This window comes from Mauremys mutica, chromosome 13 (genome assembly GCF_020497125.1).
Source record: "Mauremys mutica isolate MM-2020 ecotype Southern chromosome 13, ASM2049712v1, whole genome shotgun sequence".
Lineage (NCBI taxonomy): Eukaryota > Metazoa > Chordata > Testudines > Geoemydidae > Mauremys > Mauremys mutica.
The window spans coordinates 52,825,088-52,851,559 of record NC_059084.1 but is presented as its reverse complement, the minus strand read 5'-3'; the positions used below and the strand labels follow the sequence as shown (position 1 = coordinate 52,851,559).

Genomic DNA, 26,472 nt, shown 5'->3' with positions numbered 1-26,472 from the left:
GTGGGCCCCGCCTGCCCTTCCCCCCTGCTAAAAGGGACAGAAATCGGGCACCGTCACTCCAGAGCCGCCCCGCACCCCATGGCCCCGCGCCCCTTCCCCCTCCCTTAAAGAGACAGTGACGGGGGTAGAACAGTGGGCGGCTCCCGAGCCCCGCTCCCCCCTCACTACGGCTTGCAGGAGGGGCCCTGTCGCAATCAGGGCGCGGGTGGGTGTGACTGTTTGTGCGCTGCAGACACTGGAGAGAGACTGCGCGCGCACCCGCATGGGGACACGCGCACGGACGGACAGACACAGTGAGACAGGCACACGCACTGCGATACAGAGGCGGACAGACACACACACAGATACACACTCCACACGCTCACCCCCTTTCCCTTCCCTTCCTGACGTGTGTGAGCTTTGCCCCCACCCCAGCTCCGGATCCCCCGTTCACACAGAAGCGGCCTCACCCCCCGGCACTTCATTTCCCCCAGAAGTCGAATCGGTGGCGGCGGTTCAGTGTCTTTCCCGCACCGGTTACAGAAATGCGGGGATCTCTGTGGCTGTGTCTCTGCGCGCTGCCGCTGTTCCCAGGTGAGCTCCGGGCGGAGGGGCCGGGGCCTGTCTAAGGGACTTTCCTCGCCCCGTGACTGCCTCCCAATTCTCCCCCTTCTAGGTTCGGTGGCGGGGAACTCGCTGACTCAGATGCCCGCTTCTCTACCAGCCCCGGAAGGGCAGCGGGTGGAGATCAGGTGTCAATACAGCACCTCCGACACCAGCTACGCCCTGGACTGGTACCAGGAGCTGCCGGGGAAGCAGCCCCGCTTCCTAATCGGGAGGTTTTCCTACGGCTCGGAACGCAAATCCGATTCCTTGGCACCGCGTTTCTCCGCGCAGCTGGACACGGGAGCGAAGTCTCTCACGTTATCCATAGAGGGGGCGCAGCGGGCTGACTCGGCGGTGTATTTCTGTGCTCTCTGGGAGAGAGCCCAGTGCTACAGAGCGCACCGGGCTCCGCACACAAACTGCCGCGGGGGCGCAGGTGTCTGAAAGGCGGGTCAGCGTCATTCCAGCTCTCAGCCCAAGTAGGCACGTTGGGAGACACACTTCAGCCCTCCTGGAAAAGCAGTTGTGGAGGACGCAGGCTGCACGAAGGAGATGAGACGCGTTCCAGTCTAACTAGCCACGTCACACGGGAGAAGCAACACGACCTGAATGTTAGAGCTGGGCAGCTGAGGTGCAGAGGCCGAAGCGAGTTGGCCCAGGTGACACAGTGAGCGGGCAGGGCCAAGGAACTGGGTGGGAAGACGTGTCTTGGTTCTGTTACCATCTGCAACAGGCCTGGGAGCTCCTCCAATGAAGGGGGATGAGTCATGTAATCTTACCTCAAGCTAGAGACAGAAAGGAGTTTATCATTATTTATAATTAAGCTAAAGTTAAAATGATTAAATACACAGGTTCAGGAGGGAGTGTCTCTACATCTGGGTATAAGGCTTCAATTATTTCAGTTCCTTTCCCCGCTTCGCTTCTCCATGGGACTCGTTTAGAACTGAGCTACAGGACAGTAGCAGCCAGTCCCCACAGCGCAGACCTTAGCTAGGATCTCAGGGGCAGCGAGATGAGGTCGGGGCCAGATTCCAGGGGCCTGCCGCTGAAATTTCACCCCCAGCGCAGGGATTTGTTCTTGCAGCTCTCGCCAGTTTTACTGTAACGGGAACTGGGAATCCCGCCCGCAGTTTTTAGTGTGTGTCGCGGCCCCATGTGCGCTTAGCGCTCAGTGGAGACAGGGATTTACGAAGGAACTCGAGCAGACGGAGAACGGATTGCTAACAGCGTCCTCGCTGTACCCATGGGAACTAAGTCACAAAGGGGGGAGGGTAACGTTACTGCTGCTGGGCCTGCTGCTACCACACAGCTACTAGAGTCGGTTTCTCTCTCATTTTAAGACGGGCGCGTATGCAAATCGAGTGACCACATTTCCTGTTAGACACCCCGGTGTCCCTGAGTCTGCAGAGGAGACGGCACAGACACGTGTCTCTGCAGCTCACACCCATCTCCGCTTCCTGCAGAATTGTCTCCAAAATAGTAAAAAAAAAAACCCAAGATGATGCTGTGGCTACCCGTCGCTTTCATGGCAGCAATTCCCAGAGGTGATTCCTTGCGAGCCGCAGGGGATAGAGAGGGGAGCTCAGTATTACAGTGGACGTGGTTGAGATGATTAATAATATATTTTAATTTTTCGGTGCCCATTCGCAGATTCAGCTGGTGGAGTCTGGGGGAGGCGTTAAAACCACAGGAGAGTCTCTCAGCATCTCCTGTAAAGCCTCCGGATTTACCTTTGGAAGCTATTGGATGTATTGGTACCGCCAAGCTCCCGGGAAAGCGCCAGAGTGGATCTCCTGCATTAACCCCGACAGCACGAACGCGGACTATGGCCACTCAGTGAAAGGGCGATTCACCATCTCCAGAGACAACCCCGACCACCTGCTGTATCTGCCAATGACCGGCCTGAGACCCGAGGACGCGGCGGTGTATCACTGCCAGAGAGACACAGTGACTGGCCGGGAATCTAACCACCTACAAACCCATCCCCTGTGCAGTCCCAGCCCGCTGCGGGGCACAGCCCAGGGGAAGGGTCAGACACACCCAGAACGGAACCAAGGAGATAATGTCCCCAGCGCTGCCACCGGCGCGTGAAGGACTCGGCTTTGGTGGGGCTGCAGAGACAGGTCAGGGCCGGGGCAGGAAACATGGGAGGGCAGCAGACCCCGTTTTCTTTGCTGCAGACCTGCCCTTCTGGGCTAGCAGCGAGCTTCCTCTCTCCCTGACCCAGCCCCTAGGGGGCAGCACCCTGCTCTGGCCTGCGCTCCCTGACTCATAATATAAAGTAAATGGAGATATACCTATCTCATAGAGCCCAAAGGGTCATTGAGTCCAGCCCCCTGCTTTACTAGCAGGACTAAGTACTGATTTTGCCATAGAACCCTAAATGGCCACCTCATGGATTGAATTTACAACCCTGGGATTAACAGGCCAATGCTTAAGCCACTGAGCGATCCCTCCCCCCAAGACGAGTCCCACTGTAGCCTCTAGGGGGTGTGAGGATTCAGCATTTCTCTGTTGCATCCTGGGTCCCCGTAGACCTGGATGGATACCGAGCAGTGCACGGGGCAGCCCAAAGGGGACAGGGTCAGATGTCACTAGCTGCTGGCAGATCTGACCTGCCCCCTTGGCTGCCCCCGCTAGGCATGAAACCCAGGGGTCCTGGGACACAGCCTAGTGACTGCACCAGTAGGGCAGGGATATGGTTTTTCCAATGTAGGAAATTCAAGTTAGGCTCCCAGATCCTGATCGGTGAGTTCCTGCAGAAAAGGGCTGGTTTCACAGGCAGCCGCTTCCAATGGCTTCGGTGCATCTTTAACGGCGGTACCTGATCGGTTTTCTGGCCCTGTCAGAGGTAACAGTGAAAACTGGGCAGGTGAAATGTCAGCACCCCCCAGTGAGTGAGAATAGCCCCCCACCTCCCTGCGAAGGATGTTAATCAATAGCTCAGCATGGCAGGGGCGGGGTTTTCCCAGTGCTATTTTAAATGAGGCGGGGTTATGCAAATTAGGCCCGTGCAGGGACTCTCTTTCCCGGTTGTTTCCACCCGCCCCCTGGCCCCGCTGCTCGCACAGAAGCTCTGTCCGCGCAGGGAGCAGCTCGTGCCCGTCCCCAGCGCGAGGACGGGCCGCAGACGCGCAGAGACGATGCTGTGGTGGCTGCATTTTGCTTTCATCGCAGCAGCGTCCAAAGGTGCTTGGAATGGGGGGTTGAGGGCGGTTGTTGATCTGATGGTTGATATTGCTTGACCGGAGCGGGGGAGGGGAGATTCCCCGGGAATAAATTGGGACAAACGGATTTTGTTTCCGGTTTCATACCACCATGTAGGGAGACCAGAAGTTTCTCCCCTTACACTAGAATGTGGCTAAAGCTGCCGCCTTTGCCCAGGCCTGGCCCGAGGGGATTGTTCCCACCCGCTCTCACGCCCCCAACCCGGTTTGTTCCCCAGGGGCTCAGGGCCAGGTGCGGCTGGTGGAGTCCGGGGGCGGGGCTGCGAACACAGGCGGCTCCAGGCGGCTCTCCTGCACCGGCTCCGGATTCGCTTTCGGCAGCTACACCATGTTCTGGTACCGGCAGGGCCCCGGGACAGGCCTGGAATGGGTCTCACGCATCACCAGCGCTGGCGGCAGCAGAGATTACCCTGACTCAGTGCAAGGGCGATTTACCGTCACCAGGGACAACGCGAAGAACCAGCTGTATCTGCAAATGAGCCGCCTGCGACCCGAGGACACCGCCCGGTATTACTGTGCGAGAGACACAGTGACGCGAAGCCAGGCTGAGCGCTGACAAAAACTCGCTGCGTTCAGCCCAGGGGATTTGGGAGCGTCACGTGACCAACTTCACCCCCTGAACTCCCGTGTCCCTGAGCCGCTCCCCATAGCCCGCCGCTCACCCACCCGCTGCAGCCTCTGGATGCCGTCCTCGTGCGGTGTGGTGCACGCCAGGGGGGCAGGGTGTGTGTCTGTGCCCGGAGCGGTTGTTCTCAGAGCACAGGGCAGGGATATGACCCCAGACACCCGGGTCTCAGAGCAGGGAACCGACCTGAACTCTGCTGGGTTCACGAGCAACGTTGCTGGCCTCTGAAACGGAAACCGTCTAAGCTGCTCCAAGCACTCGGGAGAATTCAGGGGAAACTTCTGTGACGGGGGTCGGAGGGAGCCACACTGAAGTTACTCAGTCAGGGCAAAGTGCCAAGAATGGGATAGACAATCCCCCAAACTGCTGGATATTCCAATACTTGGTGAATCTAAGACAGCATAAAACAGCTTCTATAACCCCTTACTGGTTACCGAGAAGCCAAAACACGGTTCCCTTAAAGTAACCCAGCCTCAGGCCTCCACCCAGACACCCAAGTCAAATGGGATGAGATTACTGAAAATCTTATTCATTTTATAAAAAAGTTCTACCACTCCCAAAGGATCCGAACATCACCTCCCAGGTTAATGAATATTCTAGATCTTACCCAAGTACACGCTTATCAGGGCTGGCTCCAGGCACCAGCTAAGCAAGCAGGTGCTTAGGGGGCCACTCCGGAGCGGGCCGCCATTCGGGGGAGGATCCCTCACTCCTGCTCGAGCAAAGGACCTCCGCTGAATTGCCGCAGATCGCACTCCCGACCCCAGCTTTTCTTTTGTTGGCTGCTTGGGGCGGCAAACCCCCTGGATCCGGCCCTGAGGCTTTTAGCTAATTCCTACTAACTGAACTAAAACGTATTAAAAAAGAGGAGAGCGTGCTGGTTAAGAGATCAGTACACACACAGGGAGATGAGCACAGTTCTCAGCTCAGGTTCATAGCAGAGATGGCGAGCGCTGTAGGTGCCCAGAGTTCTCTCAGGATTAGTGCCTAGGTAATGGTCCCACCGGCAGCGTGGTGGGGAGCCTGCTCCAGGAGCGGACCTGTGCCAAACGTTGGCTCTGGTGCATCCCAGGCTGGTAAGAAAATGCCCAGTTCCGAGCTGAATAACACAAAGGGTCCAACGGGAGCGCCCACTAGTCCCTGCGGGTAGAATTGGCAACTCCAGAGCGGTAATGAAAAGGCTGATTGGAAACACAAGCGCCTCAACCGGGAGATTTGTTTCTGCGGCGGGGGATTATCCCCGGCTTCCCTGGCTCACACTCCGTGCAGATGGATCCGGTAACGAGGAGCAGCGACACAAACGCAAACGTTGGTTTCTCTGTCCTTAAAGAAGGGGGCAAATGCAAACGGAGCGACAACATTTCCTGTCACACCCCCGCCGTGTCACCGACCCTGCAGGAGACAAAAGCTGCAGCCCCACGTGTCTGCAGTGAACACCCACAACTCCCGCTGGGGAATTCACGCCGAGCTTAGCGGAAGATGCTCCTCTGGCTGCATGTTGCTGTCATGGCGGCACTTCCCCAAGGTGATTTCTGGCCCTAAGAGATGCGGGGAGGGGGGCTCTGTGTTATGGTGACGAGGCTAAGACCGTTCTCTGTTATGTCCGCAGGGGCCCAACCGCAGGTTCAGCTGGTGGAGTCTGGGGGAGACGGGAAAATGGCAGGAGACTCTATCAACATCTCGTGTAAAGCCTCCGGGTTCACCTTTGGTGACTACTGGATGCACTGGTACCGGCAGGCTCCCGGGAAAGCACCCCAGTGGGTGTCCGGCATTAGCTATTGGGCCGGAACCGACAAGAGATACGCTGTGTCGGTGAAAGGGCGATTCACCATCTCCAGAGACAACCCCAACAACCTGCTGTATCTGCAAATGACTGGCCTGAAACCCGAGGACGCAGCGATGTATTATTGTCAGAGAGACACAGTGACTGCCAGGGACTCTAACCACGTACAAAAACATCCCCTTTGCCGGCACAGCCCAGGGGAAGGGTCAGACACACACAGAACTGAACCAAGGAGAAAAAGTCCCCAGCGCTGTACTCATCACGCAGGAAACTATATTTTTTGGAGCCCGGTGTTCGCTGCAAAGACGCCAAGGCTGAGACGCATTAGGAGAGCTGCAGCCTCTCCTCCTATCCCTGGGGGACACATTCCAACTTCCGCAACCCATGGCAGACAACAGTGCCCTTCATTGCCCGTCCTGGGTCATTCCCCAGCGGGTCCCTTCTGTGCACTGACTGTGTGAAGTCTTGTCTCATTACCGACAAGGGGGCAGAGTTAAGATTCCATGGGCAACCTTAGCTCTGGCATCTCCTATCTTTTGAGGGCTTGACTTTGCCACCTTAAATTTCTATTAGAGTCATTTAATGTAATTTTCTATCTATATAAAAAACTGAAGAAAAAACCCCAAAGCTATTATCTTATAGAACCACATTGACCTCAGCACCTAAGTCTTCAGCAGCGTTGGAATTTTCAGATTTGCGCACTTCTCTCAGCACGCGCCTCCATCTGGGTGACCACTGTGCACCTGCTGTCCCGCTCCCTGCCAGTAGGGGCCAGCACTCCTTGTCTGTAGTACACATCCCGCCCCCTCAGTTCTTACTCGGTGTTTTCTATCCTAGTACCTACCACTAGAGGGCAGCACGGGTTCGCTTTGGTGCCCCCCAATCAGCGTGCGACCTACATTGGCTGCTGGAATATCCGACACTGCCCCCTTCATTAGCCCCGGGGGGGGAACAGAAGGTTCAGCACTGGGTCGGAGATACGTTATTAGGGAAAGAGGCTTTAGGGACCCGCCCCCATTTCCCTGCTAGGAGATCTCAAGGTTCACAGCTCTGGGTGCCTGGTCATTAGCTCACGAGAGCACTTTGTAATGGCAAAGAGAGGAGAAGTGGCCTTGTCATTCTGTAGTACAAAGCATTGGAACCGGCCCACTCAGTGGTAACAGCGGACGCCCCGGATTTCTAGACGAGTCCTCGTCCCTCAGCGATATGTCTCTGGTTCCATAGAGTGCGGATGCCATCCATACTCAAACAGAACAAGAAAGAGACACAACATTTCGGGACATGGTTCTCTTGCAAAGGGGGTGCTGGAATACCCTCCCCCTCCCTTCCTGTCAGATGGAATTGGCACTCGCCTATCAGGTTACAGGAGATGTAGGCTGCTTAGCTGCGTTTCCTGTTCCAAACCGAACATCAAATGTTCCTGAGCCTGCAATTCCCAGAGAGAAACTCTGCAACCCTCGGTATGTCTGCAATTGCCTTCCAATTCCGTCCTCCAAATTCTCATTATCCCTCCTAGTAGCCAAAAACTCTGACACCCTGGTTGATGACTCAGGCCTGCGAATTATTTGCTTCCTATGGAAAAGGAGCAAACACTCTAATTTTTCTAGCCGTTGGTAAAAAGTGTATGATCATGTTGTGAAGGTGACTATTAAATGGATGACGTCACTTCCTTTCTGAAGTGTTGGTCACTCGGGCCTGGAACTTAGTTATCTCGGGTGGGGTAGGAGAGAGCAAAATTATTTTATTTACTCATTCTTTCATTTTTTCCATTGACAAAGGGGCTTGATCTAATTTTTAAGAGAGCGCCTACAATATGAATTATGGTACGGCTCCTCAATGGTGCTAAATCCCGTTATCTCCGCCTGGGGAGCCTATGGAAATCACCCCCGTAATTCCCCTAATAGGTGCCCAGTCTAATGCTGGGGCTCCGGACGCCAGTCAGAACTGACAATCCCCTGTTAATTTACAGGATATGAACAGGGAGGCAGCTGCATTTCCTGGGTCACACCCGCCTTGTCCCTCAGCCTGCAGGAGAGCGAAGCTGCATCCGCTGTGTCGCGGCAGTTAAGGGTTAATTCTTCCCGCCCCTAGGCCCTTAAAGGGACAGTGACAGGCGCAGGAGTGTTCGGACACGTGGCTGTTAAAGAGCGAGCTGGTCTCTGAGCAACAAGGGCGGGGGCGAGCGGGCTGCGTGTGTATCAATGTCAGCGAGCGAGTGAGCGAGCCGGGAGGTGTGTGAAGGGCTCGCCTGGCTCCGTGACACCAGACACTGCTCAGTATTTGCACACACACACACCCAGACTCTGGGTCTCAGGATCCAGCAGACGCTGCGGAGGGTTTCAGAGACTCTCCCCAGAGACAGAAGCCGGTGTCCGCATCTCCGGGTGTTTTGTTTCGATCCGAGACACGATGACCTGGCTCTCAGCTGCTCTGCTGGCCCTGGCCCCATGTGAGCACGGGGCGGGGGGTGGATATAGGGCGAGTGCGGGAGACTCTTTGCTCGCGGCGTCAATTGGTTTATTCATTTATTTCTGTTTCCAGGTGCCCTTTCCCAGGTGCAGCTGGCAGCGTCCGGCCCTGGAGTGGGGCAGGTCTCCGAGCCCCTCACACTCACCTGCGCGGTCTCGGGTGGCTCCATCACTGCTGATTACTGGGATTGGTACCGGCAGCTTCCCCGGGGAGCGCTGGACTGGCTGGGAGAGATTGACTGGTACAACTCGCAGTGGCGCGTAGATTACGCCCCGTCTGTCCAAGGCCGAGTCACCCTCTCCGCCGATTCCTCCAAGAACCAGTTCTCCCTGCAGCTCCGCTCGCTGACAGCTGCGGACACCGCCACCTATTACTGCGCCAGGAGAGACACAGTGACACAGAGACAGGGACCCGTCAGACAGAAAGGGGGGAACCCCTATGCCCCGCCCGGGGGGGGGCTGATCCCGCCTGGCTTGTCCCCTTCTCTCAGCCCCCCTCTGCGGGGGACAAGGTGGGGAGCCCTTCTCTTTTACCGACCGACTTCTGCTGGAGAGAGAGGGACACAGAGAGAGACACACACAGATCCACTAGAAGATCTCACCTCACCCACCTTTGATCTCCAATATCCCGGGCCGACAGGGACACAACAACTCTGCAGAGTGACAGGGCAGTGCCGACCCCAGCCTGGGAAACACAGCAGGGAGGAGACCCCAGGAAGAGCTCGGTGGGGCTCTAGAGTCTCTCTCTCTCTCACCGAGAGGTGTTGGTCCAATACAAGATGTTATCTCACCCCCTTGTCTCTTTGACATCCTGCCCCCCTCCGCCCGCAACTGCCGGGCGTACAGCAGGGAAGAGCGTGAGACAGCCCGGTTGGGGTCTGACCCAGGGCCGCCCAGAGGATTCCAGGGGCCTGGGGTCTTCGGTGGCAGGGGGCCCCGCTTCGGCGGTAATTCCGGGGCGGGGGCCCTTCCGTTCCGGGACCCGCCACCGAAGTGCCCCGAGACCCGCGGCAGGAGCCCCCGCGCCGCTGAATTACCGCCGAAGACCCAGCTGCACCTCGGCGGCGGGTCCCGCTTCGGCAGTAATTCCCCAGCCGGGGGGGGGTCCTTCCGCCCCGGATCGGAACGACTCCCCGCCGGCGAAGACCAGGAGAGGAAGAAGCTCCGGGGGCCCGTGGCCCGCGAGAGTTTTCCGGGGCTCCCGGAGCGAGTGAAGGACCCCGCTCCAGGGGCCCCGAAAAACTCTCGTGGGGGCCTGGGGCAAATTGCCCCTCTTGCCCCCCCTCTGGGCGGACCTGGATGGGGATAGATGGATGGATGGATGGATGGAGTGTACCGGGATACATAGCTAGGTTACGTGTACCGGGTAGAGAGAGGGGTGTATGAGATGGAGAGATGAGTGGTAGAAAGATGGGCACTCACACAGATGGGGGAGAACGGAAGCGAAAGGGAGAACCACCCCCACAGAATTTCACACCCGCCATGACCACAGCCACACTCTGTGGGAGTCACTCTTCCCCCCACACCCTCCTCTCCCGACCCCGCCCCCCACACACACGGAGGCCGCTGCTCTCCTTTCCCAGGCATTTGTCTCCCCGAGAAGCTGATCGGTGGCTGTGGGGCTCACTGGCTCCCCCCCGCCAGACATGCCAGGGGCTTGGTGGCTGGTGCTCTGCGCGCTCTCTGGCTTTCCAGGTGAGTGAGCACTGGGGGGGGGGCGGTCCCCGGCAGAGCTGGGGGGCTCAGTGGGAAGTTTAGACTCACCCCCCCCTCTATTTCAGGTGCCCTTTCCCAGGTGCGGCTGGTGGAGTCCGGCCCTGGGGTGGGGAAGGTCTCCGAGCCCCTGGCGCTGAGCTGCGCTGTCTCCGGGGAATCGATAGCGAGCAGCGATTACCTGTGGTACCGGATCCCGGCGTCTGCAGAGGCAGGGCTAGAATACCTGGGCGTTATCACCCGGTCCGGGACTCCGTTCCCGGCCCAGTCCCTCCGGAACCGCCTCAGCATCTCCAGAGACACCGCCAAGAGCCAGGTCTCCCTGCAGCTGCTGTCCCTGAGAGCTGCGGACTCCGCCGCCTACCACTGCGCCAGGCGAGAGGCACAGCGACACGGACACGGGGGGGCTGGGACAAAAAGGGGGGTGAATGTCACAGGCACTTTCGGGGCAGCTGGAGGCCGAGGGAGAGACCAGCTGAGAGAGGCGCATCCCTCCGGGGCGGAGAAGGGACCGAAACTCAAAGCCGGTGGGTTGGAACCCAGCCCAGCCCGGCTCTGCGGCTATTCCAGCGGGCACCAAACCCGGGCAAGGTTACCGCGCATGAAGGAGCGGATTGAAAACACTGGGCCGCCCGGGGGCAGCCTGACTCCCAGCCCGGATGTGAGACTTTATTCCCCTGCGATGCGCGGCCCTTTGTGCCCTAGGGGAGACAGTTACCAGGGGAATCCCAAAGCCTCTTCCGGCATCCGGAGACCATTGCTCAGGAGCCTGGAGCAGCGTTTGCTTCCCGGGGGAGGGTTGCACCAGGCGGGTCCCAGGCTGCGCTGGGGCATTTCTCACCGGGGTCTGGGCTGCGAGGTGCTGGGAGCAGAGCTCTGGGTTTGCGCTTGTCCCCTGTAGCGCCTGACACACTTCGGGTCAGTGTAAGAACCTCACAATAACCCGCCCTGCTCCCGGGGCGCCCTGAGACCCTCTGACCGGAGTCTCCGCCCCTCTCCAGGGCAGGGTGTGGTGTGGGAAGGGGGGTGACTTCGTTTCCCTTCCAAACCAGGCAGCCGCGTGTTTGGCTGCAACAGGCAGAAGCGGCCGCGGCTTGTGTTTGTGCAGTTAAGGGCCAAACCCTCCTTATCCTGACAGTGAGAATTTACCCTGCAGCTCAGAGCAATGCCAGTGTGGGTACAGTTTGTGTTCGTTTTAGCGGCTTGGACAGGTGAGAAAATGTTTGAAAATACAGGGAACCTTCAGATTATGTATTTTTAGTGGCAGAGTGTATCTAGATCTTTCTTTGTCTGTATAAACCCCTTTAATCTATCTATCTAACTATCCCATCCACTCCATCTATCTATGTATCTATCCCCATCCACCCCATCTATCTATCTATCTATCTATCTATCTATCTATCTATCTATCTATCTATCTATCTATCTATCTATCTATCTATCTATCTATCTATCTATGCATTTGCATCCATCTAGGCATCATTATATATTTTCTTTCTTTCTTTCTTTCTTTCTTTCTTTCTTTCTTTCTTTCTTTCTTTCTTTCTTTCTTTCTTTCTTTCTTTCTTTCTTTCTTTCTTTCTCTCTTTCACAGTCCGATCTATACAATGTTTCACGCACATCATTATCTTATCTCTTTGTATGTTTCTAGTCCCCCACTAGCTATTCATCCATCCGTTGTCCCTGCGCTGTGTTATCTCTCTATCCATCCGCATTTCCCCCTCTGCTGTATTCTCTCTCCAGCTATGATTTCCTCCGCTCTATTAGCTGGCAGCTTGGCTCTCTCTCTCTGTTGCTTATATGCCCCTTATTACGCTAGTGAGAGTCATTAGGTGTGAACAATGATCATTATGCTTATTCACGTGTTTTCTCCCTCAGGTGCCCAGTCCCAGATGCAGCTGGTGGAGTCCGGGGGGGCTGTTAGAAATGAAGGGGAGTCCATCCGGCTCTCCTGTAAAGGTTCCGGCTTCAGCTTCAGCAGCTCCGACATGTTCTGGTACCGGCAGAGTCCCGGGAAGAGCCCGGAGTTTGTCTCACGTATTTACTACGATGGGTCTAGTCCGTATTACGCGTCTTGGGTTCAAGGGCGATTCACCATCTCCAGAGACAACGCCAAGAGCGAGCTGTACCTGGGAATGAGCCGCCTGAGGCGGGAGGACACCGCCCGCTATCACTGCGCTGCTAGAGAGGCACAGTGCGGGGAAGCCGGTGTGAGCTGAGACGAAAACCTCCGGCCCCAGGCCCAGGGGGAAAGTCATCTGCTGGGGGGCGGAGAGACCTGGTGCGCTCCCTGCAGGCAGGGAAGAAGCGAGGCAGGGCGGGGGGTGCCAGGGAGAGGTGACTTCCAGAGAACCCAGGAACCCCCTGCTCCCAGCTGCCCCCAGCCTGTGACCCCCACCCTCGCTCCCTAGTCTGGTCCCACCTCTCCCCCCTCCTGGAGGGATGTGAAACGGGGAGCTGCAGGGAGAGGCTACAAGAGGCTACAGTTTCTGCTGTTCTTCCATTGACGAGATGGGTCTAGTCCACATTATGTGGATTCGGTTCAAGGGCGATTCACCATCTCCAGAGACAACGCCAAGCGCGAGCTGTACCTGGGAATGAGCCGCCTGAGTCCTCCCGGTATCACTGCGCTGCTAGAGACACAAAGTGCGGGTGTGACTTGAGCTCGGACAAAAACCTCCCGTGGCTGGGCTCCAGGCCCCTCGGGCTAAAGTCAGCTCCCTTGGGAACGCGGGTGGGTGCGGGAGCGTGGGGGGGGGCAGAGACCTGGTGCGCTCCCTGCAGGAAGGGCTGGGAAACTGAGTCACTGTAGAGGACCAGGGAGGTGTGAATTCCCAGGGACACAGGAAACCTCAACCCTACCGCTTGTCTTCAGACGTCACCAGTGTGGTGCTCTGCTCTGTTCAGTGTTGGTAACAGTCCGTGGGAGGTGTGTGTTTTCTCCCTGTGTGCTGCCCTGGCTCTGCGCCTGATCGCTGGCACAGCAGATCTGGAGCGAACCACCCAATGAGCACAGACTCTGATAAGGTACAAAGGCATCCAGCCAGGTTTATTGTCAAACAAAACACAGTCTCTAGTTTCCTGGATCAGCTGCCTACAGTTCTGCTAGTACAGATGTGCTCCCTGACAATGGACTGGCTCAGTCAGCGGTTGGGTTTGCACTGCCCCCAGGCCAGACAAAGGTGCCATCCCAGGGATGCCTTCTTACACAGGTACAATCCCGTTACGCAGCATTGACTCAGGGCCGCCCAGAGGATTCAGGGGGCCTGGGGCAAAGCAACCTCAGGGACCCCTTCCATTAGAAAAAGTTGCAATACTATAGACCACTGTATTCTTGTGGGGGGCCCTGTGGGCCCGGAGTCTGTGGCAAATTTTCCCACTTGCCAGCCCCAGGCAGCCCTGCACTGAATGCATTGAGGTGCAGCCCCTCTACGTATTAGGGTGCTGCCTTTCTCCTGGTACAGGTTGGTTAGAACAAAGAGGTCAATGCATCAGATTGTCCTTTTGACCCTCCCTGTCCTTAGGCTGGATCTGCTTGTTCCTTGTTCTCTCTGTGGGGCGGGTTCATACCAGGCTGTTCTACATAGGTTCTCTGAGCAGCCTCCCTCTTGCCAACGTCTGCGAGCAGGGCCTGCCTCTGGCTCACAGCCTCCTTCGCTTTATGTTACTTCAGTTCAGGGCTCAGGCCTCAGACCAGGCCTCTGATGCCAAAGGTTTATGTCTCAGGGCCTCAAATTACTACACCCTTACATCAGAGTAACAGAGCTGGCCCAGAGCGGATGCGCCGCACCCGGACCTGGCTTGGGTCTGCCCGCCCTGCTGCAGAGCTGTGAGGCACAGCGAGAGGAGGAAAGACAGACACACACACAGCACCCTCCCTTCTCCCTTCCCAGCGCACTGCTCCGGGTGTGCAAAGGGGAAGATCTACTCGGCGCCTCATCCCGGCTCCGTCCCCCGGGCGCCCCGGCGCTCTGAAAGCCCCGCGGTTGCAAAGCTCTAACCCGAGCTCGGGGTTTACGCAGCCGAGCCCGGGGTTTACGCAGCTCTGCGGGGACAGAGGAGGAGCCGGAGGAGCGGTTATTCTTCACGTCTGAACAATGATTCAATGGTTCCAAAGTAATCACCGAAGCAGATACCCAATAACCAGTAAGAAATAACTGTAAACAAAAACCCCAACGGACACCACACAAATCAATTCCCAACACACACAAATCTGGTAACAAAAACTTCGCAAAAACACTAACCAATAACAACACAACAGAATCGACATGTGATGTTGAATCTTTATTTAAATTCACTTGCGATTCTTTTTAAGGGGACACATTTTATTTTAAAAGCTCCGGATACAAAACATTCAACATACAGAGCCGAGTGCAAATCAGTTTTTACCAGGAGAAACCCCCCCTCAGAGCCATAGAAGATCTGTTCCTTTACAGAATCAAGGGGACTCCACATGTTCAATCTCTCCAGTGTCTAGCTCAGTAACACGGTGCGAGGAAGAGGTGACAGATGAAGAATTGGTGGCGAGCAGAGAAGGAGGCGACTGGGGATTTCAAAGGAGCTGAAAGGAGCTAAGAGTCTGACTCCCTTTGGGGTTTTATTGGGATTTGAGTGCCTAACTCCCTTAGGCCGCTTTGGAAATCCCAACCAAGATCACAAGCAGGGGGTGCTGGGGAAAAGAGAAAGAGACAGAGATAGGCAGAGTCAGGACTCTCACACTCACACTGTGATGTGTCTGTTGCTCTTTATACAACACGGGGAAACCACGCGGTGAGAGCCGAGTTCCGAACAGCTGGATGATGACGTACAGTGTCCGGCTAGTTACCTACACTGCTTCTCTGGCAGGTTCTGCAGCAGAAGACAAGGGAGACCGCTAGGGGCTCCCCTCCCAGACTATTTATGTAGGGTTAATACCCGATCCCGACGCATCACAGAGCGCGAACCTTTCCGTGACTGCGTCGTGCGAGCTACAATTTGTTACCGGTCTCGGCGGAGGTTTGCAGCCCGAGGCTCACACTTCACCCGACTCGCCGCGAGCTCCGCTGGGTCAGCGGCTGAACTGGAGATTTTTGACACCTTCCAAATGATTAAACGTGTCTTCCTAGCGCTGGCCCTGGCGCCGTGTGAGTCTGTGTGTGTCTCTCTGTGTGTGGCTGGGGGGGCGGGGAGGCAGAGGGAGCCTTTGCTCTCCGGGCCTCACATTCAGTGATTATTTTGGACTCTCCCGCCCTTGTTTCTAGGCGCCCTTTCCCAGCTGCAGCTGGTGGCCTCCGGCCCTGGGGTGGGCAAAGTCTCCGAGCCCCTCACACTGACCTGCGCTGTCTCCGGGTTCCCCATCAATACCCGGTATTACTACTGGCACTGGCTCCGGCAGCCTCCCGGAGAAGGGCTGGAATCCATGGGATGGGTGTATCCGTATGACGGGGATACCGGCTACGCCCCGTCTCTCCAAGGCCGGGTCACCATCTCCGCAGACACCGCCAGGAACCAGTTCTCCCTGCAGCTCCGCTCGCTGACAGCTGCAGACACCGGCACCTATTACTGCGCCAGGGGAGACACGGTGACACGGAGACAGGGGGCCTGGGACAAAAAGGGGGCGAGCCACACGCTTCGCCTCCCGGAGAGAAGGCACCTGACTCTGCCCCTGCGATCCGCCCCCTCCCGCTGTCACTTGGAGGAGCCGCTTTGTCAGAGGCCACCGGGAAACTGGAGAGAAGGAGAGAAAGAGGAAGCACCTGCGCGTGTGAATGGGCAGGAGAGAGACTTTGTTACAGGCGTCTGGCCTGTCTCACCCCCTGCCCTGCCTGAAATTACAACAGACTCTCCTGTCCGCTCAGCAGCTGAACTGGGGAGCTGAGGTTCTGGGGTCCTGTCATAGGTCTCACCCCCACTTGGAGCTGTTGGGTTCCAATATGGGGACCTGCACTGGTTTCCCTCTAAACTAAAATCCTAGTTTAGATCTAGTAAAAGCTGCCACCACTCAATCAGGTATGTGGATTGAGACACAGTCCTTCCCCAAAATCCTAGGGGATTCCAAGAGCCCCAAATCCATGGAGTTCTTACACCCAGGAGAAATAAACCATTCCCCCCTGCTTCCTCCCCCCTCCCTTTTCCTAGGAGAGACACCGGGATTTAACTACAGAGGGATACCTCCCCCTCCCCTTTCCCTGAGAATCCACCCAAAGAAAGATCAACCAAGTCCTTAATAGAAAATAATTTATTAAAGAATAAAAAGAAAAGTCACTGTCTCTGTAACCAAATGGAACAATACAGGGTCTAAGGGCAGGTCTACACTAAGGGCGGGGGTCGAACTAGGGTACGCAAGTTCAGCTACGTGAATACACCGTGGGATCGAAGTCCGCGGCTCCAAGGTCGACTCCGCCACCGCCTTTTGCAGTGGTGGAGTACCGGAGTCGACCACGGCGCTTCCAGAGTTTGAACTATCGCGTCTAGATGAGACGCGATAGTTCAAACTCCGAGAAGTCGAACTCACCGCGTCAACCCGGACGGTAAGTGTAGACTAGCCCTAAATTTATCAATCTCTGGAGAGAATTCCCCCTCCCCCTTTCTTTCTCAGTAAAAGCAAAGTAACAGCAAACAAGAATAAAGGATTTCCTTTAGCAAACACACAACTGCAAATGTAGAAATCAAATTATAAGACTAATTTGCCTTTCTAATTAATACTCACTATTGAATAGTAGAAATTACTCCAGGAGAACTTGGAGACATGACTGGTCTCTCTTAGATCCAAAAAGAGAACTCAGAGCCAACAAAGAACACAGACAAAGGCTTCCCTCCACAGAGATTTGAAATTATGTTGTCTCTGATTGGTTCTCTGGTCAGGTGGTCATCAGGTACTGCATGTTAACCCTTTACAGGTAAAAGAGACCTTAACCCTTAACTATCTGTTTATGACAATGGAGCTAGACCCTTCACTCCCCGGAGTGCGGATCATTACAGTATTTCTCGGGAACCTCCTGCCCGTGTTTGCAGGCGTCTTTTCCCACCTGCAGGAGCTGCTGGGTTCCGCGCGAGGAAGGTCTCAACCCACCTCACACTGACATGCGATCTCTCCGCGCAGCCCTGGAGACCGGATTTCCCTGTCGAAGGTCCCGAGTGGATCGGACTGATGAACTGTGATGGGGAAACACGCTTCGCTGCCTCAAAACACAACGAGCATTTCTGGAGACCGCCCCAAGAACCCAGTCTCCCTGCAGCTGAGCTCCCCTTACAACTACAGACACCGCCACCTAGGGTGACCAGATGTCCTAATTTTATAGGGACAGTCCCGATTTTGGGGTCTTTTTCTTGTACAGGTTCCTATTACCCCTCCCCCATCCTGATTTTTCGCATTTGCTGTCTGCTCACTCTACCAGTTATTACTATGAGTCAATTACAGAGCATGAGTGTGACACACTCACAGCAACACACACACGCACACACACGCCATCTCACAGCCATCCACCCACATGCAGCCACAACCACTGCTCCCCCCATCCTCCATCTCAGCCTTACAGACAAAAAGTGACCAGAGACTAGTTGGCTGGGAAGAGGCAGAGAGAGGGGGGCTGAGGTTTTCAAAGTAAGAAAAATAGCAATTGAGAATTCAGTGGCGTCTTCTTTAAGGCTCTTTAGTCTGAGTATTTTGACATGTGATGTTGAACATTTGAGTTTTAATGGCTATAAAGTTGTCACGGAGTGTGGGGGAGTCCGGCTCTGCACCCCTCCTCCTGGGACTCACAGTGACTCTCAGCCAGCCAGTAAAACAGAAGGTTTATTGGACAACAGGAATGCAGGTTACAGCAGAGGCTGTAGGCACAGCCAGGACCCCTCAATCAAGTCCTTCTGGGGGTTCAGGAAGCTTAGTTCCCAGTTTGGGATTCCCTGAATTCCAACCACCCAGCCCCAAACCAAAACTGAACTAACCGAACTCCCTCCAGCCGGCCCCTTCCTTTGTCCAGCTTCCCGGGCAAAGGTACTGACACCCCTCCCCGCTACCTGGCTCAGGTTACAGGCTCAGGTCCTGTCCCTCACCTAAAGTCCTCCCTGGCTCTCCCATCCCCCACACAGACAGTCCCTACTGCATCACAAAAGTGTTAACTTTTTGAATTGCAACATTTACTGCCATTAAATAATTATTGTCTGACCCCCACATTTCCCCCCGTGAACATTTAAATAGATAACATAAGAACATAAGAATATAAGAAAGGCCGTACCGGGTCAGACCAAAGGTCCATCTAGCCCAGTATCTGTCTACCGACAGTGGCCAATGCCAAGTGCCCCTGAGGGAGTGAACCTAACAGGCAATGATCAAGTGATCTCTCTCCTGCCATCCATCTCCATCCTCTGACGAACAGAGGCTAGGGACACCATTCTTACCCATCCTGGCTAATAGCCATTTATGGACTTAGCCACCATGAATTTATCCAGTCCCCTTTTAAACATTGTTATAGTCCTAGCCTTCACAACCTCCTCAGGTAAGGAGTTCCACAAGTTGACTGTGCGCTGTGTGAAGAAGAACTTCCTTTTATTTGTTTTAAACCTGCTGCCTATGAATTTCATTTGGTGACCCCTAGTTCTTGTATTATGGGAATAAGTAAATAACTTTTCCTTATCCACTTTCTCAACAACACTCATGATTTTATATACCTCTATCATATCCCCCCTTAGTCTTCTCTTTTCCAAACTGAAGAGTCCTAGCCTCTTTAATCTTTCCTCATATGGGACCCTCTCTAAACCCCTAATAATTTTAGTTGCTCTTTTCTGAACCTTTTCTAGTGCTAGAATATCTTTTTTGAGGTGAGGAGACCACATCTGTACACAGTATTCGAGATGTGGGCGTACCATGGATTTATATAAGGGCAATAATATATTCTCAGTCTTATTCTCTATCCCCTTTTTAATGATTCCTAACATCCTATTTGCTTTTTTGACCGCCTCTGCACACTGCGTGGACATCTTCAGAGAACTATCCACGATAACTCCAAGATCTTTTTCCTGACTCGTTGTAGCTAAATTAGCCCCCATCATGTTGTATGTATAGTTGGGGTTATTTTTTCCAATGTGCATTACTTTACATTTATCCACATTCAATTTCATTTGCCATTTTGTTGCCCAATCACTTAGTTTTGTGAGATCTTTTTGAAGTTCTTCACAATCTGCTTTGGTCTTAACTAACTTGAGTAGTTTAGTATCATCTGCAAACTTGGCCACCTCACTGTTTACCCCTTTCTCCAGATCATTTATGAATAAATTGAATAGGATTGGTCCTAGGACTGACCCTTGGGGAACACCACTAGTTACCCCTCTCCATTCTGAGAATTTACCATTAATTCCTACCCTTTGTTCCCTGTCCTTTAACCAGTTCTCAATCCATGAAAGGACCTTTCCTTTTATCCCATGACAGCTTAATTTACGTAAGAGCCTTTGGTGAGGGACCTTGTCAAAGGCTTTCTGGAAATCTAAGTACACTATGTCCACCGGATCCCCCTTGTCCACATGTTTGTTGACCCCTTCAAAGAACTCTAATAGATTAGTAAGACACGATTTCCCTTTACAGAAACCATGTTGACTATTGCTCAAGAGTTTATGTTTCTCTACGTGTCTGACAATTTTATTCTTTACTATTGTTTCAACTAATTTGCCCGGTACCGACATTAGACTTACCGGTCTGTAATTGCCGGGATCACCCCTAGAGCCCTTTTTAAATATTGGCGTAAAAGATAAGATAAAACAACTTAAAACTCATAATTTTGCACAACTGTGAAAATTTAAACTGATAAATATTAAACATATGCTTAAAATAAAGATTGATATTATCCATGGAAATTATAAAAAACATGAATTCATCCAAGTCTATTTGCAAACAGTTTACAATCTTTTGATTCAAAAACTCACTCACACACCTCATTGATGCTCTAGCCACTAGGCGGGGACAAAGCCACATTGCAGGAATGTGTGTTAGTTGTGTTATGCTGCTTTTCTGGGATGAGAGTGGTGTTCTTGGTGTCTCAGTTTCCCATCTGGAAAGAAACCCCCAGTATCATCATCAATCTTTCTTTTTAGTAAACCAGAGAGTAACAGTGGGTTCCACCATGCATTAGAGGCCAATGTAGAATATTCACTAATGAGTCCATTTTTTAACATCCCTGTTGGGAAGAGGTTATGTAGGCAGACTTCATACATGTCTCTCTCGCTCTCTCTGTACACACACATGCAAAACAGCAAGATAACTACCACCATAAAATCATAATTGAAACAAGAATCTGTGATTTTTATGGAGCTGTAGCTATCTAGGGTTGAATGTGGGTCTCTCGAAGGAGACAGATACACACAAAAGTGTGATAGACACAGAGATAGGCAAGACGCTTCTTGCGAGCTTTTCCCCCATTGGCTGAACCTTCTAGGACCAGCCACCACCCCGGATTTCCTGCCTAGAAGCTCCCAGATCTGCAGAAATTTTCTCCATCCAGAAACTCAGGTGGCTACCTTGTGCTGCTCTCCGGTGGTAGAAATGGGAATATCTTTGCTCCTTCTGAGTTTTCTGGCCGGCCCGGTGTTGTGTGAGTTGTTAACAGAGGATGCACTTGCAGGGTGTGTGTGGGGTGAGCCAAACTGGCAGGGTGGGTCTATTAATTTTGCTCCCTGTCTCCATTTTTCTAGGTGACCTTCCCCTGTTTAGACTGGTGGAATTTGGCCCAGCAGTGGTGCAGCCCTCAGAGACTCTGCGACTCAACTGTGCTGTCTATGGTTCCTACATCACGGCTGGAGGGACCTTCTGGTATTGGTTCAAGCAGAGTCCCAGGAACGGTCTGGAATAGATGGGGCTGACTGATTCCAAGGGGGCTACTGCATATGCCCCATCATTTCAGAGCCGAATAATAATCTCCAGGGACACTTCCAAGAACCAGTTTTATTTCCAGCTGAGGTCCCTGACAAGTGCAGACAGTGCCACCTATCACTGTGCCTGACGATAGGAGCCACAGTAATTGGGAGCAAAGCAGGAGTGAGGCAAAAATATGAAAGGTCTCTGTGGAGCAGGAGGAGCTGCAGAGTGTCTGAGAGAGTGGACTCCATGCCAGAAGGTCACAAAGGCAGAAGTAGGATTAAACATTACACGCTCAGACCAAAGAGGGTTTTAAAACTGGAGTTTTGTTAAATTTATTATTCCAAAACAAACAAACAAACAAACAAACAAACAAACAAACAAACAAACACAAGTTGCACTAGCCCCATTGCTGCTGAGTCCTTTCAGACCCCCTTTGATTTCCTTAGCAGGTCCTTAAAGGGGCAGGGTGCAGATAAATCTAACCCTGAGATTCCCTTCCAAATGCTACATAAACTCTTACTCTGGATTTCTGTCTCTGTCTCTTTTCTTCCCTCTGAACTCCCACACGCAGAAACTCTCACACTCTCCCTTTCTCTCCTACCACACTGATCATCATGGTACGTGAGCGCCTCCTGCCAACTTTTTGTTCTAAAACAAATCGAAAAGAGCAGATCTTGCAAAGACCAGTCAGCACCGCAGTGGTGGAAACACTGCAACTGTTAATCGACAGCAGCTTTTCCTGCGGATCAGAGAAATCAAAAGGCTGCGGCGGTTTTGTGGGAAGAGTGGCCCAGAAAGACTAGTCCCTGAGTTCTCCGAACCAAACCGCAACACACAGCGTGGGAAAGTGCTCGCTAGGCAAGTCCCAGGTGTGCGGCCAGCCCAGACAAACATTGACTGCCCTGTGGGGGTTGGGAGTCAGGGGAAGAGGGTTGTGTGCAGTTAGAGGCGAGAAATCCGCAGAACTTCCTCTTTTCACTGGAAGAGATTCAAAGACAGTCTGGAGAGAGATTGTTGTGGCTGGGTAACTGTATCCCCTTAATTTATGAAAAGGACAAAACAGAAACAAATCCATTCAATAAAAAGGAATGAATAATTTAATAATGTTGTATAAACCATACAATAGTAACAGCACTGCGTTACAATAACTATAGCAATGGGAATAAAAATAACAGTACCAATGACAACAGCCATAACAATGTAATTGGCAACACCCAGAGCAATACGATGTCTTTAACAATAGCAACTATAATCGTTCATAATGTGAAAGAACCCGGCAAACCAGCAACCTAAGCATCAGCCACCAAGCCAACCAAATTCTCAGTCAAGAAACCAAATAAATAACCCGACAAATAAATAACCCAAGTAAGCAACCAAGTAATCAAAATGAATAAATAACAAATTAAACCAACCAAATATATAACCCAACCCAAATCAACTAAACAAATAAGAAACCAAGCAGCAAATCAAGCAAGGAACCAGATGGCCAAACGAATAATGAACCAACGAAACCCAAAGAAAGAGCCCCTGTGAGGTTGGCAGACCAGGCCAAAGCCCCAGGCCTTACCGCACGCTTACAAACTCACATCTGGAAGCCCAGCCAGTTCACCTGTGTACTAGTACAGATCAAAGTGATTGTTACATATATGATAATGTATTTGGTGTTTAAACGTCATGAAAACTAATGAGATGCTGCAAGCATTGTTTTAGCCTATCTGTATCCTGCTATAATGTAATAGCAAATATTTACACTGCGTATACCTCAGTGATTAAATAAGCCACCAAATGAGAAAGAAGCCTTGTGGAATGAAAATGAAGAACTTTAATAGGAAAATGCTAATTTCAAACAAGGGGTCTTTTGTATGTGGTGATTGGAATTTAAAGACTCTAAATGCAGAGACTGCTCTCCAAGAAAGAGCCCACCTGCGTGGTGACACCCGTCAGCTTGTATTCTGCGAGAAGAAGCTGTCAGTATCTTCACCTCTGGGCTGTTTGGATTCTAATGAGAAGATGGAGAACCCCAGAGTTATTCTGGGCAGCCCTGAGAGATGTTTTTGGAAACTGGCAGATTACTACGTCTCTGCTACCATTTGGAATCATAGATCATGACTCACCAGTACATATATTTTTTTTATCTGCTTTAACCTCTCAGTAACTCTCACTCCTTTGTCCTAGCTAATAAGCCTTCAGTTAGTTTACTGTAGAATTGGCGTCCAGCATTGTCTTTGGTGTGAGATCTAGGATGCTAATCAACCTGGCTGAGTGACTGCTCTCTGGGCCTGGGTGTAACCTGATGTTTTATGATTTTTGGTTTAAGTGACCATTGATCACATAGTCCAGATTGACTGGGTGCAAGAGAGACTGGAGTGTGTGACTCCATTATTGTTGTACTTCGGGAGTTCACATTTATTACTGGGCTGGTGAAATTTAATTATAGAATATACCACCAGTCGGGCTGCCCACCCTGCTGCTTTTGACAGTCTGTGCTGAGGTGGGTACTCATGGTTGTGAGCCACCGCAGACAGTGTGACACCCCCTAACATGTAACTAATCAAATAAAAGCATCCAAATAAAAACCCAACTGATCAATCAGCCAAACACTTCATCACCAAGCAAATAATGAATCAAACAAATAACCACCAACCCAGCAAGAGTCACGTCCTTATCTGTTTCTCAGTTTCCCCATCTGTAAAATGGGTATGACATACTGACCTCCTTGTTAAATAATGTTGAGATCTACACAAGAAAAAGCATTATATAAGAGGTAGGTTTTACTATTATTATTATTATTATTATTATTATTAGACACAAATAAACACATTCTAAACTTTTAAACTCTCAGAAGAGTTCTTGAGTCTCAGACTCATTCTTTGTGCTGGGAAAAGTTTGTTTTATGGCTCCCAAATGTCTATGGCAACTTTGAACATTTGAGCCCCAAATTAAGATTTTCATAAATCCCAAAGGATTTCAATAAGGTCTGGGTCCCTACCTTTCAAAAGATGCCTATGTTTGGAGAGAGAGAAGTTATATTTTAAAGAAAATTCACAGTATATTAAGGGTTAGATTTCCAAAGCAGCTAAAGGAAGTCGTGGACAAACCTTTCATTGAAACTCCCGTAGCCTCCTTTGAAAATACCAGCCTAGTTCTCTATAAATGCCTGTTGAGAATAAATAAGGAAACTTACGGTCAGATCCCCAGCCAATGTAAATTGGCAGGGATCCACTGACCTGAATGGAGCAACATTGATTTACACCTGCTGGGGGGGGGGGCGGGGGCAGTCAGGCTCTTAATCTTTCCAAAAAGTAACTATGGAACCTCTCTTTTCAGTTAATAAGCACAGTATTTTGGCAGGGCAATTACAGACTAGCTGGGGGTGGTAGGCCTGGTGTTTGAGAATGCGCGATTGCGTCATGTGGTGGTAGAGTGAAGTCTGAGAGGTTTTTGTAACACTGTTTATCACTGTGTATACTACGTACCACAGTGGTTGAAGATAACTGAGTTACTGCACATAAACCAGCCGCTGTAGTTTCTGAAGGGGGAGCTGTATCCTTAGACGCTCCGAAGGAAAGAGGTTAAAAAGATAATGAAAGTGCAGCTGCTTTTAATCTAAACCGCAGAAAGTGATACATTCATGTGCAGTTTGTTCCCCTCATTACAGTCAAGGCAGCATTCTTGGTGAAGGGGGATCAGGCGGGGAAGCAAACTTCCGACGGGATCTGACTACCTCACTGTGCTGACCCTTACTTCATGTCACACCTTCTTTAATAAAGCTTTCACACCAGGACCAGAGTGACAGCCACAGTGGCAAGCCCCACAATAAAAAACAAACAGACAAAAAATGAACCAAAACAACGAGGAGTCCTTGTGGCACCTTAGAGACTAACACATTTATTTGGGGATAAGCTTTCGTGGGCTAGAACCCACTTCATCGGATGCATGGAGTGGAAGATACAGGAGCAGGTATAAATACATGAAAAGATATAAATTGCCTTACCAAGTGTGAGGTGAGTCTAACGAGACAATTCAGTTGACAGCAGGATACCAAGGGAGGAAAAATAACTCGTGAAGTGTTAATGAGAGTGACCCATTTCCAGGAGCGGCTCCAGGCCCCAGCACGCCAAACGCGTGCTTGGGGCAGCATGCCGTGGGGGGTGCTCTGCTGGTCACCGTGAGGGTGACAGGCAGGCTGCCTTCGGCGGAGGGTCCGCTGGTCCCGCGGCTTCGGTGGACCTCCCACAGACATTCCTGCAGAGGGTCCGCTGATCCCGCAGCTTCAGTGGACCAGCGGACCCTCTGCAGGCAAGCCGCAGAAGGCAGCCTGCCTGCCGTGCTTGGGGCAGCAAAATGCCTAGAGCCACCCCTGCCCATTTCAGAAAGTTGACAAGAAGGTATGAGTAACCGTAGGGGTAAATTAGTATTGGAGAAATTAGGTTTAGGTTTTATAATGACCCAACTACTACCAGTCTTTATTCAGGCCCAATCTGATGGTGTCCAGTGTGCAAATTAATTCCAGTTGGAGTCTGTTTTTGAAGTCTTTTTGTTGAAGAATTGCCAGTTTTAGGTCTGTTATTGAGTGACCAGGGAGACTGAAGTGTTCTCTGACTGGTTTTTGAATCTGACATCAGGAATCATAACCTTGGCTTTCCCAAGAGGGAGGTATTTACTGAGCAGTGTGGTCATTATCTTTCTGTACAAAGTGTGTTAGCAGCAAAGTTTGTCAAGAAAATGCTCTTCAGTTGTTTGAAGAAGAAAGGGAGACTTCATGTCGATGGCTGTGAAAAATAGATTTTAGGTTTAAATTAAAATTTGAAAATTCATCCGTAGGCCCCAATAATTCAACACTGAAATTTACTCACATAAGGATTCCCACTGAAGTCAATAGGGTTACTCATGTGCACAAAGTTAACACACGCTTTAGTCTTTGCAGGCCAGGCAGGAAGAATGCTCCTGCTATGCACATGCTAGCTCAGGATTTAGGAGAGAGGAGGTTTGCCACACGACTGTAAGGAAGTTCAGTGGGGCCAGATGTTTAAAAGTATTAAGGCACCTAAAGATGCAGACAGACACGTAGTCAAGTTTTCAGAAGTGATTTCTATTGCAGTTAGATGTCTGCCCTTTTGAAAATCCCACTAGGCACCTATCTGCTTCCTTAGGCACCCAAATATCTTTTGAAAACTGGCTCTTAGTCTCTCAATGACTCAGGTGTAAAACTGTGATGAAACTTCCTATCTCACTGGTGCATA

General features: G+C 52.0%; 1 protein-coding gene and 3 gene segments (V, D, J or C); all 4 read left to right on the top strand.

The window, feature by feature from the left end:
* Positions 1-5,732: 5,732 nt before the first annotated feature.
* Positions 5,733-8,459, top strand: LOC123347722. The segment is given in 3 exon segments: positions 5,733-5,962; positions 6,047-6,384; positions 8,367-8,459. Coding segments are annotated over 3 exon segments (477 nt in total).
* Positions 8,460-8,537: 78 nt separating this feature from the next.
* On the top strand, positions 8,538-11,302 carry LOC123347721. The gene is made up of 3 exons (XM_044984951.1): positions 8,538-8,669; positions 8,762-9,413; positions 10,420-11,302. Exons 1-3 carry the CDS (start codon positions 8,630-8,632, stop codon positions 11,300-11,302), a joined length of 1,575 nt encoding a protein of 524 aa, XP_044840886.1. The 5' UTR covers positions 8,538-8,629.
* A 264-nt stretch (positions 11,303-11,566) lies between these two features.
* Positions 11,567-12,620, top strand: LOC123347719. The segment is given in 2 exon segments: positions 11,567-11,612; positions 12,280-12,620. Coding segments are annotated over 2 exon segments (387 nt in total).
* A 2,858-nt stretch (positions 12,621-15,478) lies between these two features.
* Positions 15,479-21,221, top strand: LOC123347718. The segment is given in 3 exon segments: positions 15,479-15,524; positions 15,642-16,088; positions 21,064-21,221. Coding segments are annotated over 3 exon segments (645 nt in total).
* The last annotated feature ends 5,251 nt before the right edge of the window (positions 21,222-26,472 follow it).

What these genes read in the sequence shown, in the direction of transcription:
- LOC123347721 (XM_044984951.1), top strand. Translation starts at nt 8,630, where the DNA reads ATGACCTGGCTCTCAGCTGCTCTGCTGGCCCTGGCCCCAT. An exon ending in TCTGCTGGCCCTGGCCCCAT is followed by an intron (nt 8,670 to 8,761) that starts GTGAGCACGGGG and finishes TTCTGTTTCCAG; the next exon opens with GTGCCCTTTCCCAGGTGCAG. An exon ending in GAGACCCCAGGAAGAGCTCG is followed by an intron (nt 9,414 to 10,419) that starts GTGGGGCTCTAG and finishes GGTCCCCGGCAG; the next exon opens with AGCTGGGGGGCTCAGTGGGA.